Raw genomic sequence first — 15688 nt, 5'->3', positions numbered from 1 at the left:
CCCCCCCCCCCCCCCCCCCCCCCCCGTTTCCGATCCTCCTACCCCGCCCAACCTCGGGCAACACCCCTTCACCCCTACTCCACATGGTAAGCACCCAGTTCCCAATCCCTGGCAGTGCCAAGACATCCAGGTGCCAGAGGGAGTGCCAGGGTGCCACTCTACCCTGGCCCTGGCCACCTGGTGATCTCGAATGGCCAGGGAGACCTCTCCCCAGGTGAAGTATGACTGATCCATGTTTAGGGAAACCAGTACTAAACGGCGCCGTGGCAAGATCTCCCAGGTGCAGTTGTTAGGTCCTGGACGCCAGGATAATCCCACAAATTAATTTTTAAATTAGCCTAATGGCTCATTTAAATATGCAGATCTGGATCATGCCCAGTGAGCACGAGATCCAGATCGTGCAGTCTCGCGAGGTTTCATTAAATCTCGTGAGGAGTTACGAGCGTACCAAGTCAGGCGCAACGAAGCTGCTAAATCACGCCCACGGTTAAAGATTTAGAAATCTGTATCTTAGTCCAGACCTGTCTCTAGCCTATCAATTTTCACTTTGAGGTCAGAAGGTGAATGGGCAGCTATTTCACACAAAGGAGGCACGTTAAAACTTCACATTTTTTTGTTGTTTTTTTTTTTCTTTATATGTTTTCCAATTAAGGAGCAATTTAGCATGGCCAATCCACCTAACCTGCACATCTTTGGGCTGTAGTGACGAAACCCACGCAGACACGGGAAGAATGTGCAAACTCCACACGGACAGTGACCCAGGGCCGGGATTCGAACCCAGGTTCTCTGCGCCGCAGTCCCAGTGCCATCCACTGCACCCCTGAAACTTCAGATACGATAATGAGACCATGAGCCTCATTGTCATTCTACTTTTCAAATGTAACCTCGGATGTCTTGGCTTCCTGAGGTGCGGGAAACCAATAGCTTCTCGAGGCAAGGTGGATCCAGGAGGTAAGCGCCATCACATTTACCGGATGGATCCAGGGATCTGCCTGTGAATTCTCTGCAAATGGCTAGCCCCTCCACCACCTTTTTTCCACCCCTAAGACTTCCAATCCCACCACTCCAAGGCCACCGATGTCATCTCAACACCCACCGCCACTTTCCAAAGCAGATCAGGCTGTGCCTCCAGGGGCAGAGAACCAATACATGTTGGGGGAATCTGAATTATGTAAACCCCCGACTTTCTGACTGACTGCTGTCTATGATCCTACCGTATAGATTTATGCCTTAAAACCTTCTTAAAAATTGAAATTACATTAGCATTCTTCCAATCTAGGGAACAGCTGTAGATTCCAGATAGCTATTAGGCAAAAGACAAGCAGAGCACCTCTCCTATTCACTTAAGGACCTTTGGGTTGTTATCATGGGCCGGGTATATTTTAGATTTTTTTATTCTAAGATGATATTGACATCCGTCTTAAATATTAATAATTTTAATCGTAAAAGCACCATTTAAAACTGTCAATTGAGCTTAATTTTCAAGAGGAAAACAAATGTAAAATATATTTTTAGCATCTCTTGCTGCACTCTGTCCTTGTGCATTATTCATTGACCCAACAAAGTCATTGAATGACTCTTGATTTTTGACATAGCTGAAGAATTTTCTATTATTACTATGGTTGCCCATGCTTCTCTTTTCCAATAGCCTTTGAACTGATCTCATAGTTGCCTGAATTTAGGCAAAATACTAGAAGACTAATCTGATCGATGGGACAGGCAGTGCAGGAGCAACCCACCACCACGCTTAATCTTAAAATGGGAGAATCCCAACCATTATCTCTGACAGCACACACTGTCTCCAGACTGTACTGACGTGTCATCCTCAATTGTGCGCTTCAGATGCTGGAGTGAGATTTGAACCCAAAAGCTCCTCACTCGGAAGCAGATGTAATAACAATAATCTTTATTGTCACAAGTAGGCTTACATTAATACTGCAATGAATTTACTGTGAAAAGCCCCTAGTTTCCACATTCCGGCACCTGTTCGAGTACACAGAGGGAGAATTCAGAATGTCCAAATCACCTAACAGCACACCTTTTGGGACTTGTGGGAGGAAACCGGAGGAATCCCATGTAAATATGGGGAGAACATGCAGACTCCGCACAGACAATGACCCAAGCCGGGAATTGAACCTGGGACCCTGGAGCTGTGAAGCCATAGTGCTACCCCTGTGCTACCGTAGTGTACTAACACTGATTGTATGCGCGATGTATAACTATTTTCTATTAAGTTTAGCAAGATTGCAGAAGAACGCTTCAAAGAATCCTTATGTCTGTAAACATAGCAAGAGGAGGAATGTTTACCACAGTGAATGAGATTTGCTATCCAGGTGTAAGGCAAATATTGCAGCTTTGCCACCTTTAAAAACAGCTCAATTTGTTCTCAAAATCATTTCAATTTAAACGGTTTCTACAATGGGGGCAGATCTGTAACAATTGTTTTGCGTACAGGCAGTAAGCTGAAAATCAACCCTATTATCTAAAACAGGAATTAATTTCCTAACAAAGTAAGAGTTGTTTATTTTTACATCAATCACTAATGTTTGTTTCCTTATCTTGCAATAGTAAATTTACCAAATCTGATATTATGTAATAACCACAGTTGAATTGCATTTGTTCTACCCGACGCAGGTTTTTGCTAATACGGAAATGGAACACGTTCGTCGTCAGAGTACACTTTTTTCCCTGTTATTCCTGGCAATTGGAGGCATCTCCTTCATCACATTTTTCCTCCAGGTAAAGTTTAATGAATCATTGAATAGAGAGGATGCTGGAAGGGATTGCATTAAAGCAATTCAACTGAGGCACTCAGATAACATTATGCACCGAAGGGACAGAGCCAGGCAATAACTTGCTCAGACCTTATATAGTTTGTTATTGAGGAAAACCAGACAAGCAAACAGCACTGAAAAATCGTTGCTTTCACCAGATGTTAATGGAGAGTTACGGTCTTCAAAATGGGGCCCATAACCCCATTAGTACTGGAGATGCAACTCGTTCCATTTTAAAAGGGATCCTGCATTGACACTGTGATTTCACCCAAATCCACCCACTTCTAGTTGCCATTCCAAAAGGGCAATCCGTCAGTGGACATACCACGAGAAGCCGAGCAAGAGGGACCCGAGAAGCGCTATCTGCACGGTAGCTGCTAGACCCCTTGAGACCCAGAGACCCACAACAATGAAAGGCCACTAAGGCCTGCATGCAAACCCCCCACCCCATGGAATGCTGAGACTGAAACCCCACACTCTTGCTCCAGGCTTCATTTATCTGGGTTCCTGTATCCCCTCTTGTGCCGGCTCTGCCATTGGCACCCTGGATGCTAATGATGACCTGAGCGCTCAGCTCCGATATCCCCTTCGGAGGTGAGGTCTCCAGTCTCGATTTTATAAATCACGCTGGCGTGATGTCATGCCGACACCCAATGAATATTCAATGAGAGGGACGTGCCGGCGGGAGGGCACTCTAAATAGATGTTGATGTATTTAAATGAGGTTCCAGACCTTTCTTGGCTGGTACCTCAACTGAGGGGCATAGAAAATCAGGAAACGCGAATTCGCTGGCGAGAATGACGTTTCACGACTTCTCCAGGATTTCGTGTCTGCATCGGTGTTCTCGCTGATAGCTAATAGAGGGCTCAAAATACTGCCCAACATTAGCCACTGCTGCCTCAAGTTCATCTCATTCTCCAAGATTATGATCCCCACCCCATCTCCCGTTCCGTGTGTGCAACTTACCTTGCATATTTTAATCAGAAATTGTCAGGGGGCTCCTCTCTCTTGGAATAAGGCTGCTGTTCTGGGTGCTTGGTTAGGCAGCTGATGTAGATACAAACGTAAAACCCCATGTATGTGTTGTGGTCCAAAATTATTAGAAATAGATTCATAAATAAACAAAGGAGCTCCAGGAATATGGCAAGGAGCTCATAAGTAACAGAAGGCCTGTTACTTGGGATCAAAGAACAACTGAAAGTTGCTGAAGAAACTTCACATTAATAGATGGTGACACGTCTATGTCAGAAATTCATAAGATGGTGGGAAGAGAAGGGTGAGAATTAAAAGAAGGCGGAATAGAACTATCATAGCTGAGTATCCAAAATACTTCTCTCCCTTTTTGAGTAATTTTGTAAATGGGAAATCTTGAGAGCCTGAATTACGCGGTATGGCCCTGAAATTCCTATTGGTCTGCTCAGCTGGAGAAATGATAAAGTGGACTCTATACCGGTCCCATATAAAGAGGCTCAGGAATGGGGTTATCCAGACGGACAGAACAAGCTACTGGAACAAGCAAGGACACATCACTAGCATCCATGCTTCCATTTCCCTGTCACCTTTACTTTCTAAATGTTTGGTACTTTGCCGAAGGACTCATGCCAGATTTGGGTGGTTTCTTGGAGATTTGTGCGGTTGAATTCAGGAATCAATTTGACATTTTGAGGAATGCTCAGCATGTTCATTATAGATTCCTCTACGTGCTACTTTTTTTTTTGTCTACGGCTTTTCACCCACTTAGAACAATGCCTGCATAAAAATAGCACAGGCAGGAATAAGGCACAAGTGCGTGTTCCTGGACTTTTATCAAAAGGAAGTTCCACGCTGCCATATCCAAGTTTTGAAAAATTCGATGCTCAGTCCACTTTTTTGTTTGACACATTTCTTTAATAAAATACCCCAGATCATTTTAACTCTTTGCAAAATTTATTTCGGTGGTTCTGCTATTCTTTTGGTAAAATGTTGTCCATTATGTTATTTTTCTTTAGGGTTTCACATTTGGCAAATCTGGAGAGATACTGACAATGAGATTACGATACCTGGCTTTTAAGGCAATGATGAGACAGGTAAGAACCATACATATTAATTCAGTTAAATCAGCAGTGATATGTTTCGTAACTATTTTATAGATGAATGGGCACAATTTAGCGGCCTTGTCGCACCTGACTATGTGTCGGGAAGAGGCTGTTGAATCTTGAGAGGCCTCTTGCGGGGTTTGCAACCTCGAAACGCCTCGTGAGATTAAAGAGTCTACCCGAGAAACTCCCCGAGGCCAAAAAAACGGGAACATGCCATTGAATAGCGGCATGTTTCTCAGCGCTGTAGCCAACGCGAAACAACCTACTGAACGCGCGCAAAACCCGACATAGATTTTTTAATGGTTAAATTGCACGCAATATCTTCATTTTCTGACAGTTCCAGTGACATGGCAAGGTTTCATATTTTAAAACTTTTACTGTAATTAATGTTGACAAGCATTATTGACTATTTTTGGTTTGTGGACAAGCTTTTTTATTTGTTCATTGGGCTGGGACTAGAGGGTGTGCTGGTTAGAGGGAGGGGACATCTGAGGGAGGTTGGTGGTGTGGTTGTTGGAGGATGGCACGGGGCAGGGCCTCCAATACAATTGAACGTTCTACCTGGTTACCCTCAGAGGTGGCAGGGAACGGGGCCAGGTGTGAGGCTCCCTTGTAGGACTGCTTACCAGTGAGCTCACTATCCCTAGAACTGCACTCCCATCCCACCCCCAACCTCTCCCAAAGGATATAAGGACCCGTGAGCTGGCATAGTCAGCACACATGCAGAGATCACCGGCGATCAGTGGGTTATGATCCTGACTGTGTCAAACGATGAGGATTTTCAGAGCTCATTTCACAGTAAGTTGTCGTCATCCTCTGTCTTGTGGACAGGACGTATTGTTACTGCCTGCCAAGGGCCAGTTGTATGCTGGTAGGACCCTCGGTGGGGGAAGGGAGAGCTGGGATGATGGGATGGAGTAAAGGGAGGAGGGAGACAGATGGTGCAGTGAACGGAGGAGAAGCACGTGTGGTGCAGTGAAGGGAGGAGGGACAGAGGAGGATATGACCGGCTATGGGGAAGAAGGTACCACTTGGAAGAGGGGGGGGGGGGGGGGGGGGGGAGATATTATGGAGAGATGGGACAGGGTGGTGGAGCTGCCGTTGGCCAGGCCTCCTAGTTGGCAAGTCTTGAGGTGAGAGGTTGGCATCTATGTGGATTGGATTGGATTTGTTTATTGTCACATGTACCAAGGTACAGTGAAAAGTATTTTTCTGTGAGCAGCTCAACAGATCATGAATGATATGAAATGAAAATCGCTGATTGTCACATATAGGCTTGAAATGAAGTTACTGTGAAAAGCCCCTAGAAAAGCATTAAGTACATGAAAAGAAAAGGAAATAAAAGAAAATACATAATAGGGAAACACAAGGTACACAATGCAACTACATAAGCACCGTGTGGTGAGATAACCACTGTAGTTATGTGTACTGCAGTAGGGGGATGTATGCCTGTACCTGTAATACAGGTTCCTCCGGTAAGCCCCTACCGGCTAGCTCCGCCCACAGGGAGCTTATGTATAAATGTATGAGAGCTGCTCAGACCCTTAGTCTACTGTTGCAGATGGAGGGACAACATCGTACAGCAATAAAGCCTCTATTGTACTAGTCTCTCGGCTTTGAGTATAATTGTTAGCGCTACACACCAGCATCAGATGAAGCATACAGGGGTGTAGTGTTAATCAGGTCAGTCCACAAGAGAGTCGTTTAGGAGTCTGGTAACAGCGGAAAAGAAGCTGTTTTTGACTCTGGTTGTGCGTGTTCTCAGACATTTGTATATCCTGCCCGATGGAAGAAGTTGGAAGAGTGAGTAAGCCGGGCAGGAGGGGTCTTTGATTATGCTGCCCACTTTCCCCAGGCAGCGGGAGGTGTAGATGGAGTCCATGGATGGGAGGCAGGTTCATGTGATGGACTGGGCTGTGTTCACGACTCTCAGAAGTTTCTTGTGGTCTTGGGCTGAGCAGTTGCCATACCAGGCTGTGATGCAGCCAGATAGGATGCTTTCTATGGTGCAATCTAAAAGTTGGTAAGAATTAATGTGGAAATGCCGAATTTCCTTAGTTTCCTGGTGGCCTGTTGTGCCAGGCCGTATTCTATGCCTGCTTCTTCCTGGTAAGATGAGGTCTGGCATTCCTCCTCCTCCTCCAGCATGTCCCCCTCTGCTGTGCAATGTTGTGCAGGGCACAGTAGGCCAGCATGATGTTAGAGACTCTCCAGGTGCAGTTATAATTGGTCCCCACGTCGGTCTGGGGTCTTTGGACAGGCGTCATTAGCCAAGACCTCTGCGTGGACTCCCTTGTCTCCCAAGAGCCAACCCCTCAGCCGAGGGAGCTGCATGAAGGTGCTGGGAACCGCCGAGTGTGCCAGGATGATGCGTCGTGCACGCTGCCCGCGTATTGGGCGCAGACGTGCATGATGGGCTTGATGGCCACACACCAACTGCACATTCATGAAGTGGAAGCCTTTCCAATTGATGAAGGGCACCCCTGATGAGTTGGTGCACGTAGGGGGACATGTGTGCCATTGATCACCCCCTGGACAGGGGCATGCCAGTGATGGTGATAAATCCTGCTGCCTCGGCAACCTGGTGTGCCTGGTTTATATAGTTTATGCCCGGGTGCATCAGGCATCCGTCACAGCGTGGATGCACCTCTAAAGGGATATCGATACCAAACTGTTGGACAGCCAGCACTCAAGCCTCTCCAGCTGACCTCTGCTGTTCTGGGGCAGGCGTGTCTTGTGCAGGGTCAACCCCAAGCAGGCCCTGTGCCTCCATCCTCCATGCATCCGTAATGGCAACTGCGGCCAGGTTGATAGCGAGCATTGCTAGTTGTACTCTGAAATTCATTCTCAGCAAGGGGCGAAAGAAAAGACAAAATGAGTATTCCCTCGCCCATCCAGGACCAACAGACTACATGGTGATCCTGAGTTACATTTCAGCACCACACGCCACAGGCCTCCCAAACCCATCCCCATCCCTCAGCCGTTCCCCCTTCTATGATTTTCTCCCACATTGCACCATCAGTGAGTGACACCGGGGAGCCTCAATCCTCACCACCCATCCCTTATCAACAGGGATACTGGTGGCTGCCACAGCCCATGTCAGTGATACGTTCTGCGGCCCCTGTTCTGGTTCCCCAGTGTGGTCTACTGTTGTTGTCCTCATTGAGTGGCCGTATGTTGTCCCGACAGCAGGGTGGCATCTGGTTGTGTAGTGGAGAGGGTCACCATGTGCCACCAATCGCCTCCATGCTTAAAGCTTATGTGTGGGCAGGTCCTACACATGGGGGTAAGGCAGGAAAGGTTTGGCTGCTGGGCGCGTAGCAGCAGTGTGATGTGGGTCGTGGGTGTGTCACACAGGTTGAGACAATTTGTCCGGGGCAGGATGGATGGGAGCAGGGGCATAGTGGGCAGACAGGGCTTGGAGACAGCTGGTCATCTCGAGGGGTGAGCATGCTGATAGTATTACTGTTGAGGTCTCTGCGCTGAGCGGGGCCGTGTGCCAGGGAGGCTGCCAAAGGCCATGATGCATGTGACCTTTGTTTGGGGTGAGCTCTGCGATTCCCCTGCTTCCCCTGCAGTGGGGCTGCGGTTCTGATGAGGGCACTGAGGAGTGGAAGTACCTTGTGTGCCACTGATTGAGCTTCGCCATGCCAACCTGTTGATGTGTCAGCTGGGGTCAGAGGGTTTCCAGAGGCACGGCCTGAGTGGGCTCCCAAATGAGCAGAGGCTCTGGGAACATTTACAAGTCACAATGAGCAGCCAGGGATTTGTATCAAATGTATGCATTTAAAACAAATACTGCAGCAATTCTGGCCTGTGCCTGGCCACCCCGATCCCAAGGGTATACCCCAAATCCACAGAGCTGTCACCAAGTCGCTCCCCGCTACTCCCTACAGCCCTGGCAGCCACCAACCAGCAAGCGCTACAATTTTTAACAGTTTTGAAACCTTTGCTTACCTTCTCTCTCCCCCTCAGCAGCCATGACACTTAATTCCTGTTTGTAAATACTTGTATTATATCGCGCCTGCATGACATCTGCCTGAGAGGGGCGGGGCATCAGAGGTCCGGAGCATAGTGGGTCAAACACGCTGAATACATTTAAATGCATGCCAATGGTGGGGCGGTATTCTCCGCTGGCTCCAAAAATCGCGGAGGCCGTCGTGAACTCGGCCGAGGTTCACGACGGCCTCGGGGCCCGCTCCCCGCACCTAATTCACCCCCACCCGGGGGGCTAGGAGCGGACCCCCTTCGTTCCCGGCTGCGACCTCAGTCGCCGGAAATGACACCCAAACGGCGCTTTGCAGATGTCATACGCGCATGCGCAGGAACCCGCGCATGCGCGGATGACATCAGCGCGCAGACGACGCGAATCCGCGCATGCGCGGTGCCGTCTTTCTCCACCGCTGCCCGGCAAGACGTAGCGGCTTGATCTTGCCGGGTGGCGGAGGGGAAAGAGTGCATCCGTTTTGGACACAGGCCCGACGATCGGTGGGCACCGATCGCGGGTCTGTCCGCTCCGGAGCACAGTCGCGGTGCTCCCGTCCCAATCGGGCCCCTGGATGCCCCAAACGGGCATCCGCCGCCCGATCCATGAATGCAGCGACCAGGTGTGGTTGCTGCCGTGGTGAAACGGGCGTGAAGGGCCGGCCGCTCAGCCCATCGGGCTCGGAGAATCGGCATTCGCCGTGAAAAACGGCAAGCGCCGATTTTTGCGAGAGGGGTGGAGAACCGCGGGGGCGCCGGGGGGGGCGTAAAAAATGTCGGGTGGCCCTCCCACGCTTCTCCCATGCCACGTGGGGAGCAGAGAATTGCGCCCGTGGTTTTGCTACCTCCAGCACGGGGATGTATACCTTGTTATCGCCACCAGCGAGGGACCGGATCCGGCATGGCTCCACAATCGGTGCCGGGCGTGGACCTCAATTTAGGCCGGACGTCTAATACTCCGCCCGATCATGGTTTGAGTTTGTGGCATCGTGAGGCGGTGAATTCTGTCTAATGCTCCAAAATACATTGGATATCAGCCAAGCCCAGCCAAAAAGACACGCAGCACATACATCTGATGACCTTTTCTCATCCAAGTGCATAACATAACAAATTCATTTTGTTATATATTTATTTTAGGATATTAGCTGGTTTGATGATTCTAAGAACAACACTGGAGCATTGACAACCAGACTGGCGACTGATGCATCTCAAGTTAAGGGGGTAAATAGACTTTGAACATCCTTATTCATCACAGGAGTCAGAAATTGTGATGAAATCTCATTGCATTATTGTAAAAATAATGTTATATTCATAGAATGGTACAGTACAGCATGAGGCCATGTAGTCCATCGACTCTTATAAATAAAATCCAGTTACTCCCTTGCTATTTCTCCATTTAAGGAGAAAAATGTTTAGTCCTTTAATCAAATGAATATTTAATTTAATTTAATTTAATAATTTAACAATCTTTATTGTCACAAGTAGGCTTACATTAACAATGCAATAACGTTACTGTGAAAAGCCCCTAGTCGCCACATTCCGCGCCTGTTCGGAGTACACATATAGAGAATTCAGAATGTCCAACAAGCACGTCTTTCTGGACTTGTGGGAGGAAACTGGAGCACAGAAACTGGAGGAAACTAACACCGACACTGGGAGAACATGCAGACTCCACACAGTGACCCAAGTCGGGAATTGAACCTGAGACACTGGCGCTGTGAAACCATAGTGCTAACCACTATGCTACCATGCTGCCCATAATATTGCATTACCTCAGTAATTTAAGAGGCAAAAGATTCTAGATAATCCCGTTTATAATTAGAAAACATTGTTTGGCAATATCAAATTCTGTATAGTTAGATGATCGGATATTATTGCCTACATAAATATTTGAAGGGAAGGTGATGTGGGCTTTCAGATAATTATATTTTTTTAATATAAATTTAGAGTACCCATTTTTTCCAATTAAGGGGCAATTTAGTGTGGCCAATCCACCTACCCCGCACATCTTTTGGATTGTGGGGGCGAAACCCACGCAAACACGGGGAGAATGTGAAAACTCCACACGGACAGTAACCCAGGGCCGGGATCGAACCAGGGACCTCAGCGCCACGAGGCAGCAGTGCTAACAACTGCGCCACCGTGTTGCTCAGTTTTCAGATAATTATTACTTTGTAATTAAACACTTTTCTTAAGTAATTGAAATATCTTAATTTATGGACGATGGGCGGGATTCTCCGTCCCGCCAGTCCAGTTGTCCTGTGCCGTGCGTCCCTGCCAGCAGTGGGATCCTCCATTTCAATGGGGTTTCCCATTGTGACCATCCCATGCCATCGGGAAATCCGCGGGCGTGAGTGCACTGCCGCCAAAGAGGAGGATCCCGCCGACTGAGAATCCCACAGCATATCTTTCTGACAAGTGCACACTTTGACTCTGTGCTCGTTGATGGCTCAATTAGGGCAAATAATTAGTTCATTGTTAAAGGAAGTAACCAAATATATAAGGTTATTGTACAGAATATAAACATTGCTTCATGTGCAATTCCTTATCTAATACTGAGGGTTTGAGTGACTTACAGAAGTTTCACATAGACATCAAGTGTAATTTAACTGTATTTTTAATTGATATCAGCTCAACCAAAGCACTTTGTAAACAATGCGCAACAAGAACCTAATAAATTCTATAATTAGTTTCCAGAATGCTATAAAAGGTTTGTTCAAAGTCGAGTAATTAACTTAATAGAACTAATAAAGTGAATTGCTAAGTTTTTATTCTAAAAATATAATTTTACTGAACAATTTCTTGCATTCATGTCTTTACCATAGGCTACTGGTGTCAGAATTGGTTTGATTGCACAGAATGTAGCCAATCTAGGATGTGCATGTATTATTTCCTTCATCTATGGCTGGCAGCTGGCATTATTGATCTTGGCCATTGTGCCAATCCTGGCATTCGCAGGATTGATACAAATGAGAATGCTCACTGGACATGCCAGCAAGGACAAGGAAGAACTTGAGAAATCTGGAAAGGTGGGTAATTTTAAGGTGGGGAAAGACATTTGATAGAATTTTAATTTGAGCATCTAGAACTGAATTTCACACACTACTGCCAGTGCGTTTAAAGGCGGGAAAGCATGTTGACTTCAGTGAGCAATGTCACCACCTATCTGTCCCCACTGCAGTTATGTCGGTGACAGGGTGAAATTGAGTGGGCCGCCTGCCAGTGGGCCAATAGAAGCTCTCAAGTGAAAGCAATGCCCATTTAAGGGCTTCATCACATCGCTACTGGCATTTAACCAACAGAGGGAGAGACACACATCAAGTGACTAGATAGAGTTGTGTGGGCTGGTGGTAGGTAGGTCAGTAGGGGGTGGCCCATACCCTCTCTCTTCTCCCCAAGTCCATTGGAGGGCAGCTCTAATAGGTAACCCCATCCTTAGGTTTCTCTCCTCCCATGGCATCTCAAACTCTAGCCCCCATGCCCCCCTTGTGGATTCCTGCCGTCGATCTCCAAACAATTACAAAGTTCCAATCCACTGCAGCTCAGCTCATCATGGCCAAACTGCAGTATGGGAACTGGCCACCACTCCCTCTGAGGTTCGACTCTCATTCCCAAAGGTGTGGAAATCCTGCCTTCAGCCTAATAGCAGCCAGTTGGCTGTTAAATGTCTGAGAAGCAGGCATTCTTCACATGGGCGGGTAACCCTGCTAACATTCTAGCCAAAGGGGAGTCATTATTTTTATATCTTTTGGAGGGATGGGAATTTTGAGGATGGGGTATGGTGGAAGAACAAGGATAGTGATGTGTCAATACACATACACCAAGTCCCACCATTATAGCAGGTGCATTGGTAATTTGCTGCTATACACAATGGCTGGTTTACCTGTGCATTGCCAAAGCCTGGAAATAAATGCAAAGACACCAATATTTACTGAGGCGTGTGAGAGGAATCATAGACAGGGAAACCCAGCTTCGATTCCCCACCCAACAACCAGACTGATTGATAGCCTGATGGAAAGGTTACAGCCTGAAGATCAAATATATTTAGCTGTGGTGGTAGGGGAAGGAGGGTTTGCGGGGGCGTGATGGTGATAGTGGGGGAGTTGGTGGGAGGGGGGGGGGGGGTACTTCTGGGTGGGGAGATTGATTATTGGCATGGATAGGTGTTCAGGAAAGATTGGCGGTTGGGGATTGTAGAGGTTGGATTGGGGGGGGGGTGGATGTTGAACAGATCACAGGTGGAGAGGGGTGATAACAGTGGGGCATGTGGGGGTTGGGTTGGCAGATGGGGGGGACGTCAGTAATCTTGTGGGCTCAGAGATCCAGGATACTTTGTTGAACTCGGAGGGAACACTTCCATTCCCCCTGGCCAAGAACAGCACTGGAAAGGCACTTGGATCCAGCTCTTCTCTTCGTTTTACCTGCAGGCCAGCAAAATACAGACAACAGTATTTGGAAATAGAGAACTCGATAAAATCAAGGCAAACAGCCTCATTGATTGCTTTCAATTACTGACCCACCTACTGAGAACGAATAGTGGCCCACCTTTCACCCTGCAGGAAGAGGACAGGTTCAAAGTGACTTGTGTTTTAGTTTGAAATTGTTAGAATTTTAGCTCTCCATCCAACCTAAACCCACTCATTTTGGGGGTTTAAAATGATCTTGGCGTCTGGTGACTGGGATTCCATCCACTACAAGATTGAAGGACCTTTTGAACAGGTTAACAACCTTCCTGTTAGCTACAGTTGTGCATGGCACATGTGAGCCTCTTGCTATCTTGAACCTAGTGTCCTACTGTCAAAGGAGGTTAGAACCAAAACTTTGGTTCATTTGTGATTCTCAGGCTTCTCCTGTGTTTCAAGTTGGCAGAAAGTTCCTCTGCTAGAGAATAAATGCAAGACTGAGAGCACTGGTTTTGTTTTCTCAGCTTACACAGTTGAGAATTGATTACTGTCCCATTGGGAGGTGAATAACCATACAAGAGCCTAGGCATTGTCTTATGGCATGTCCATTCCCCAAAGTTGTTTTTTATTTTGTTCTTTTCCCTCATCTGCTCTCCTGGCTCTGTAGAAGGTTAGGAAGTGATAATGATCTCTGCCTCTCCTCACATAACCTTTGACTTAACATTTTAAACTCTCAGCTTGCCGTAAATTTGACTTTCATGTTGGAAGCTCTTCATTGAGAGATGTTTCTTTACAAGGAAGACAGTCAACAAGAATTAGTAAAAGAAGGATAATTCATCATTTGCCTCTTAGAGTTATAGGGACGGCTTGAGCAAATGTCTTAAGATCTGGTTAGGTTACCTGAAAGTTATATGGGAAATCTTCTTTCTTAGGAGGACTATAAGCTGAATGAGCTGTGGGAAATTTGGTTTTATCTGTAGAAGCTCCCTTTGATGTTTGCTTTTGCAGCAAGAGCTGTAAACAACATATTGTTTTCTGATGAAAAGTTAACCACAGGAGACTATTGCAATAACTTTTACACTGGTGCACACAAACAAACACAGCGGGACGTGGTGGGGGGGGGGGGGGGGGGGGGGGGGGTTAATATTAACCTAAAATAAATGGGTTTGGGTCAGTTGAGGGTGGGAATTAAAATGTTAAAAAATCCTAACCTCATCCCACCCACTTCTGCTATTAATAGAGGCGGGACCAAGGTCACATTGGTGACCATTCCCAGAGATAGGTTGGCACTTAAAACATTATAGTGAAGATGCCTTGATTTTGTTCACCATTTGAAATTTAACCCTGATTGGTAGAATTTTCTGGGCCTCAGGAAACCCACCAGCTAAATGAGGAAAGAGACTGCTGGTTCAGGAGGTAAGTGCTTCTTCGCTTGCCTGCAGGATCCAGCATGCTTGCATAGCCAACATCTGAAAATTGGACAGCCCATCATCCACTACTAATGTCCAGAGCCCACACCCCCACTGCCCATTGAGGCCTACAATTCGCTTCATCTCGGCCCTTGATCTCCCCAAATTGATCCCCACTGGTCGTGCCTTCAAAAGAAATGAATGAATGCAGTCATGATTGTTTTGTTATGCTCTTGATGTAGCATAAGCTGCTTCCTTGATGTGCACTCTGACAAAGGAAGGTTCAGACTTGGAGATAGCTTTAACACATTTATTAAACTGTTAACTATTCTTTTACTTGGATTCGACTCTCCTGTTAATCCTGCTATATCTACTCAGACTATCTAACCAGTCTGCTACAATCCACGTGGTGGGTGGGATGTGTTTCAATCAACCTTGTGTACTCACTAAGTGTCTCCACTGGAAAGAGGAAGATCATGTGTACTGTGTCCTTATATATGGGTTGGTGTAATGCCCCCCCTGTGGTAGTGTCACCTCGTGACTGCCCATTGGTCTTGTCCTATCTTACTGACCTATTGGTTGAATGTCTGTGTGTCATGTCTCTGGTGCTCCCTCTAGTGTTTATCTAGTCTACGTATATTTACATTAACCCCTTGTGTATTTACAGCTATGCATATCACCACATCACCCCTTTTTACGTGTTACATATTTTCTGTACAGTGTTAAAGAAAATTGAACAAAAGCAGGTAGATAAGTGATGCTATGTACATGTTATGATGACTGTGATGACTATACAATAGTTTACAGGACCAAATAATAGTTGCGATGACTTTGAGGATAAGACAATACAAAATAAAAATTATGAGTCCAAAATTCATGAATTTATATGGTCTGGTATGAAAGTGTCAAAGGTGACATTGTCATTCTCTTGTGAACGCCGTCAGTGTCCTGGTGTTTGGTCGGAGGTATTCAAGTGTTCAAATCACTTTATTGACTGATTTGGACTCTTTCTTTCGATGCTTATGGTACCAATTCTAGAT

The 15688-nt window shown here is 46.6% G+C and overlaps 1 protein-coding gene across 2 annotated transcripts in view; it reads left to right on the top strand.

The window, feature by feature from the left end:
• The window catches only part of abcb4 (ATP-binding cassette, sub-family B (MDR/TAP), member 4), a 170776-nt gene that overhangs the window by 105804 nt on the left and 49284 nt on the right, over nucleotides 1–15688 (top strand). For both annotated transcript variants that reach the window (XM_038797976.1, XM_038797977.1), the window contains exons 18-21: nucleotides 2635–2739; nucleotides 4763–4840; nucleotides 9974–10057; nucleotides 11662–11865. In XM_038797976.1, the coding sequence (XP_038653904.1) occupies nucleotides 2635–2739; nucleotides 4763–4840; nucleotides 9974–10057; nucleotides 11662–11865 (471 nt within the window). The remainder of the gene's footprint in view (nucleotides 1–2634; nucleotides 2740–4762; nucleotides 4841–9973; nucleotides 10058–11661; nucleotides 11866–15688) is intronic.

The sequence above is a fragment of the Scyliorhinus canicula genome, chromosome 5, assembly GCF_902713615.1.
Source record: "Scyliorhinus canicula chromosome 5, sScyCan1.1, whole genome shotgun sequence".
NCBI classification, from domain to species: Eukaryota; Metazoa; Chordata; class Chondrichthyes; order Carcharhiniformes; family Scyliorhinidae; genus Scyliorhinus; species Scyliorhinus canicula.
The sequence above is the reverse complement of the archived record's forward strand: the minus strand, read 5'-3'. Positions and strand labels throughout refer to the sequence as shown.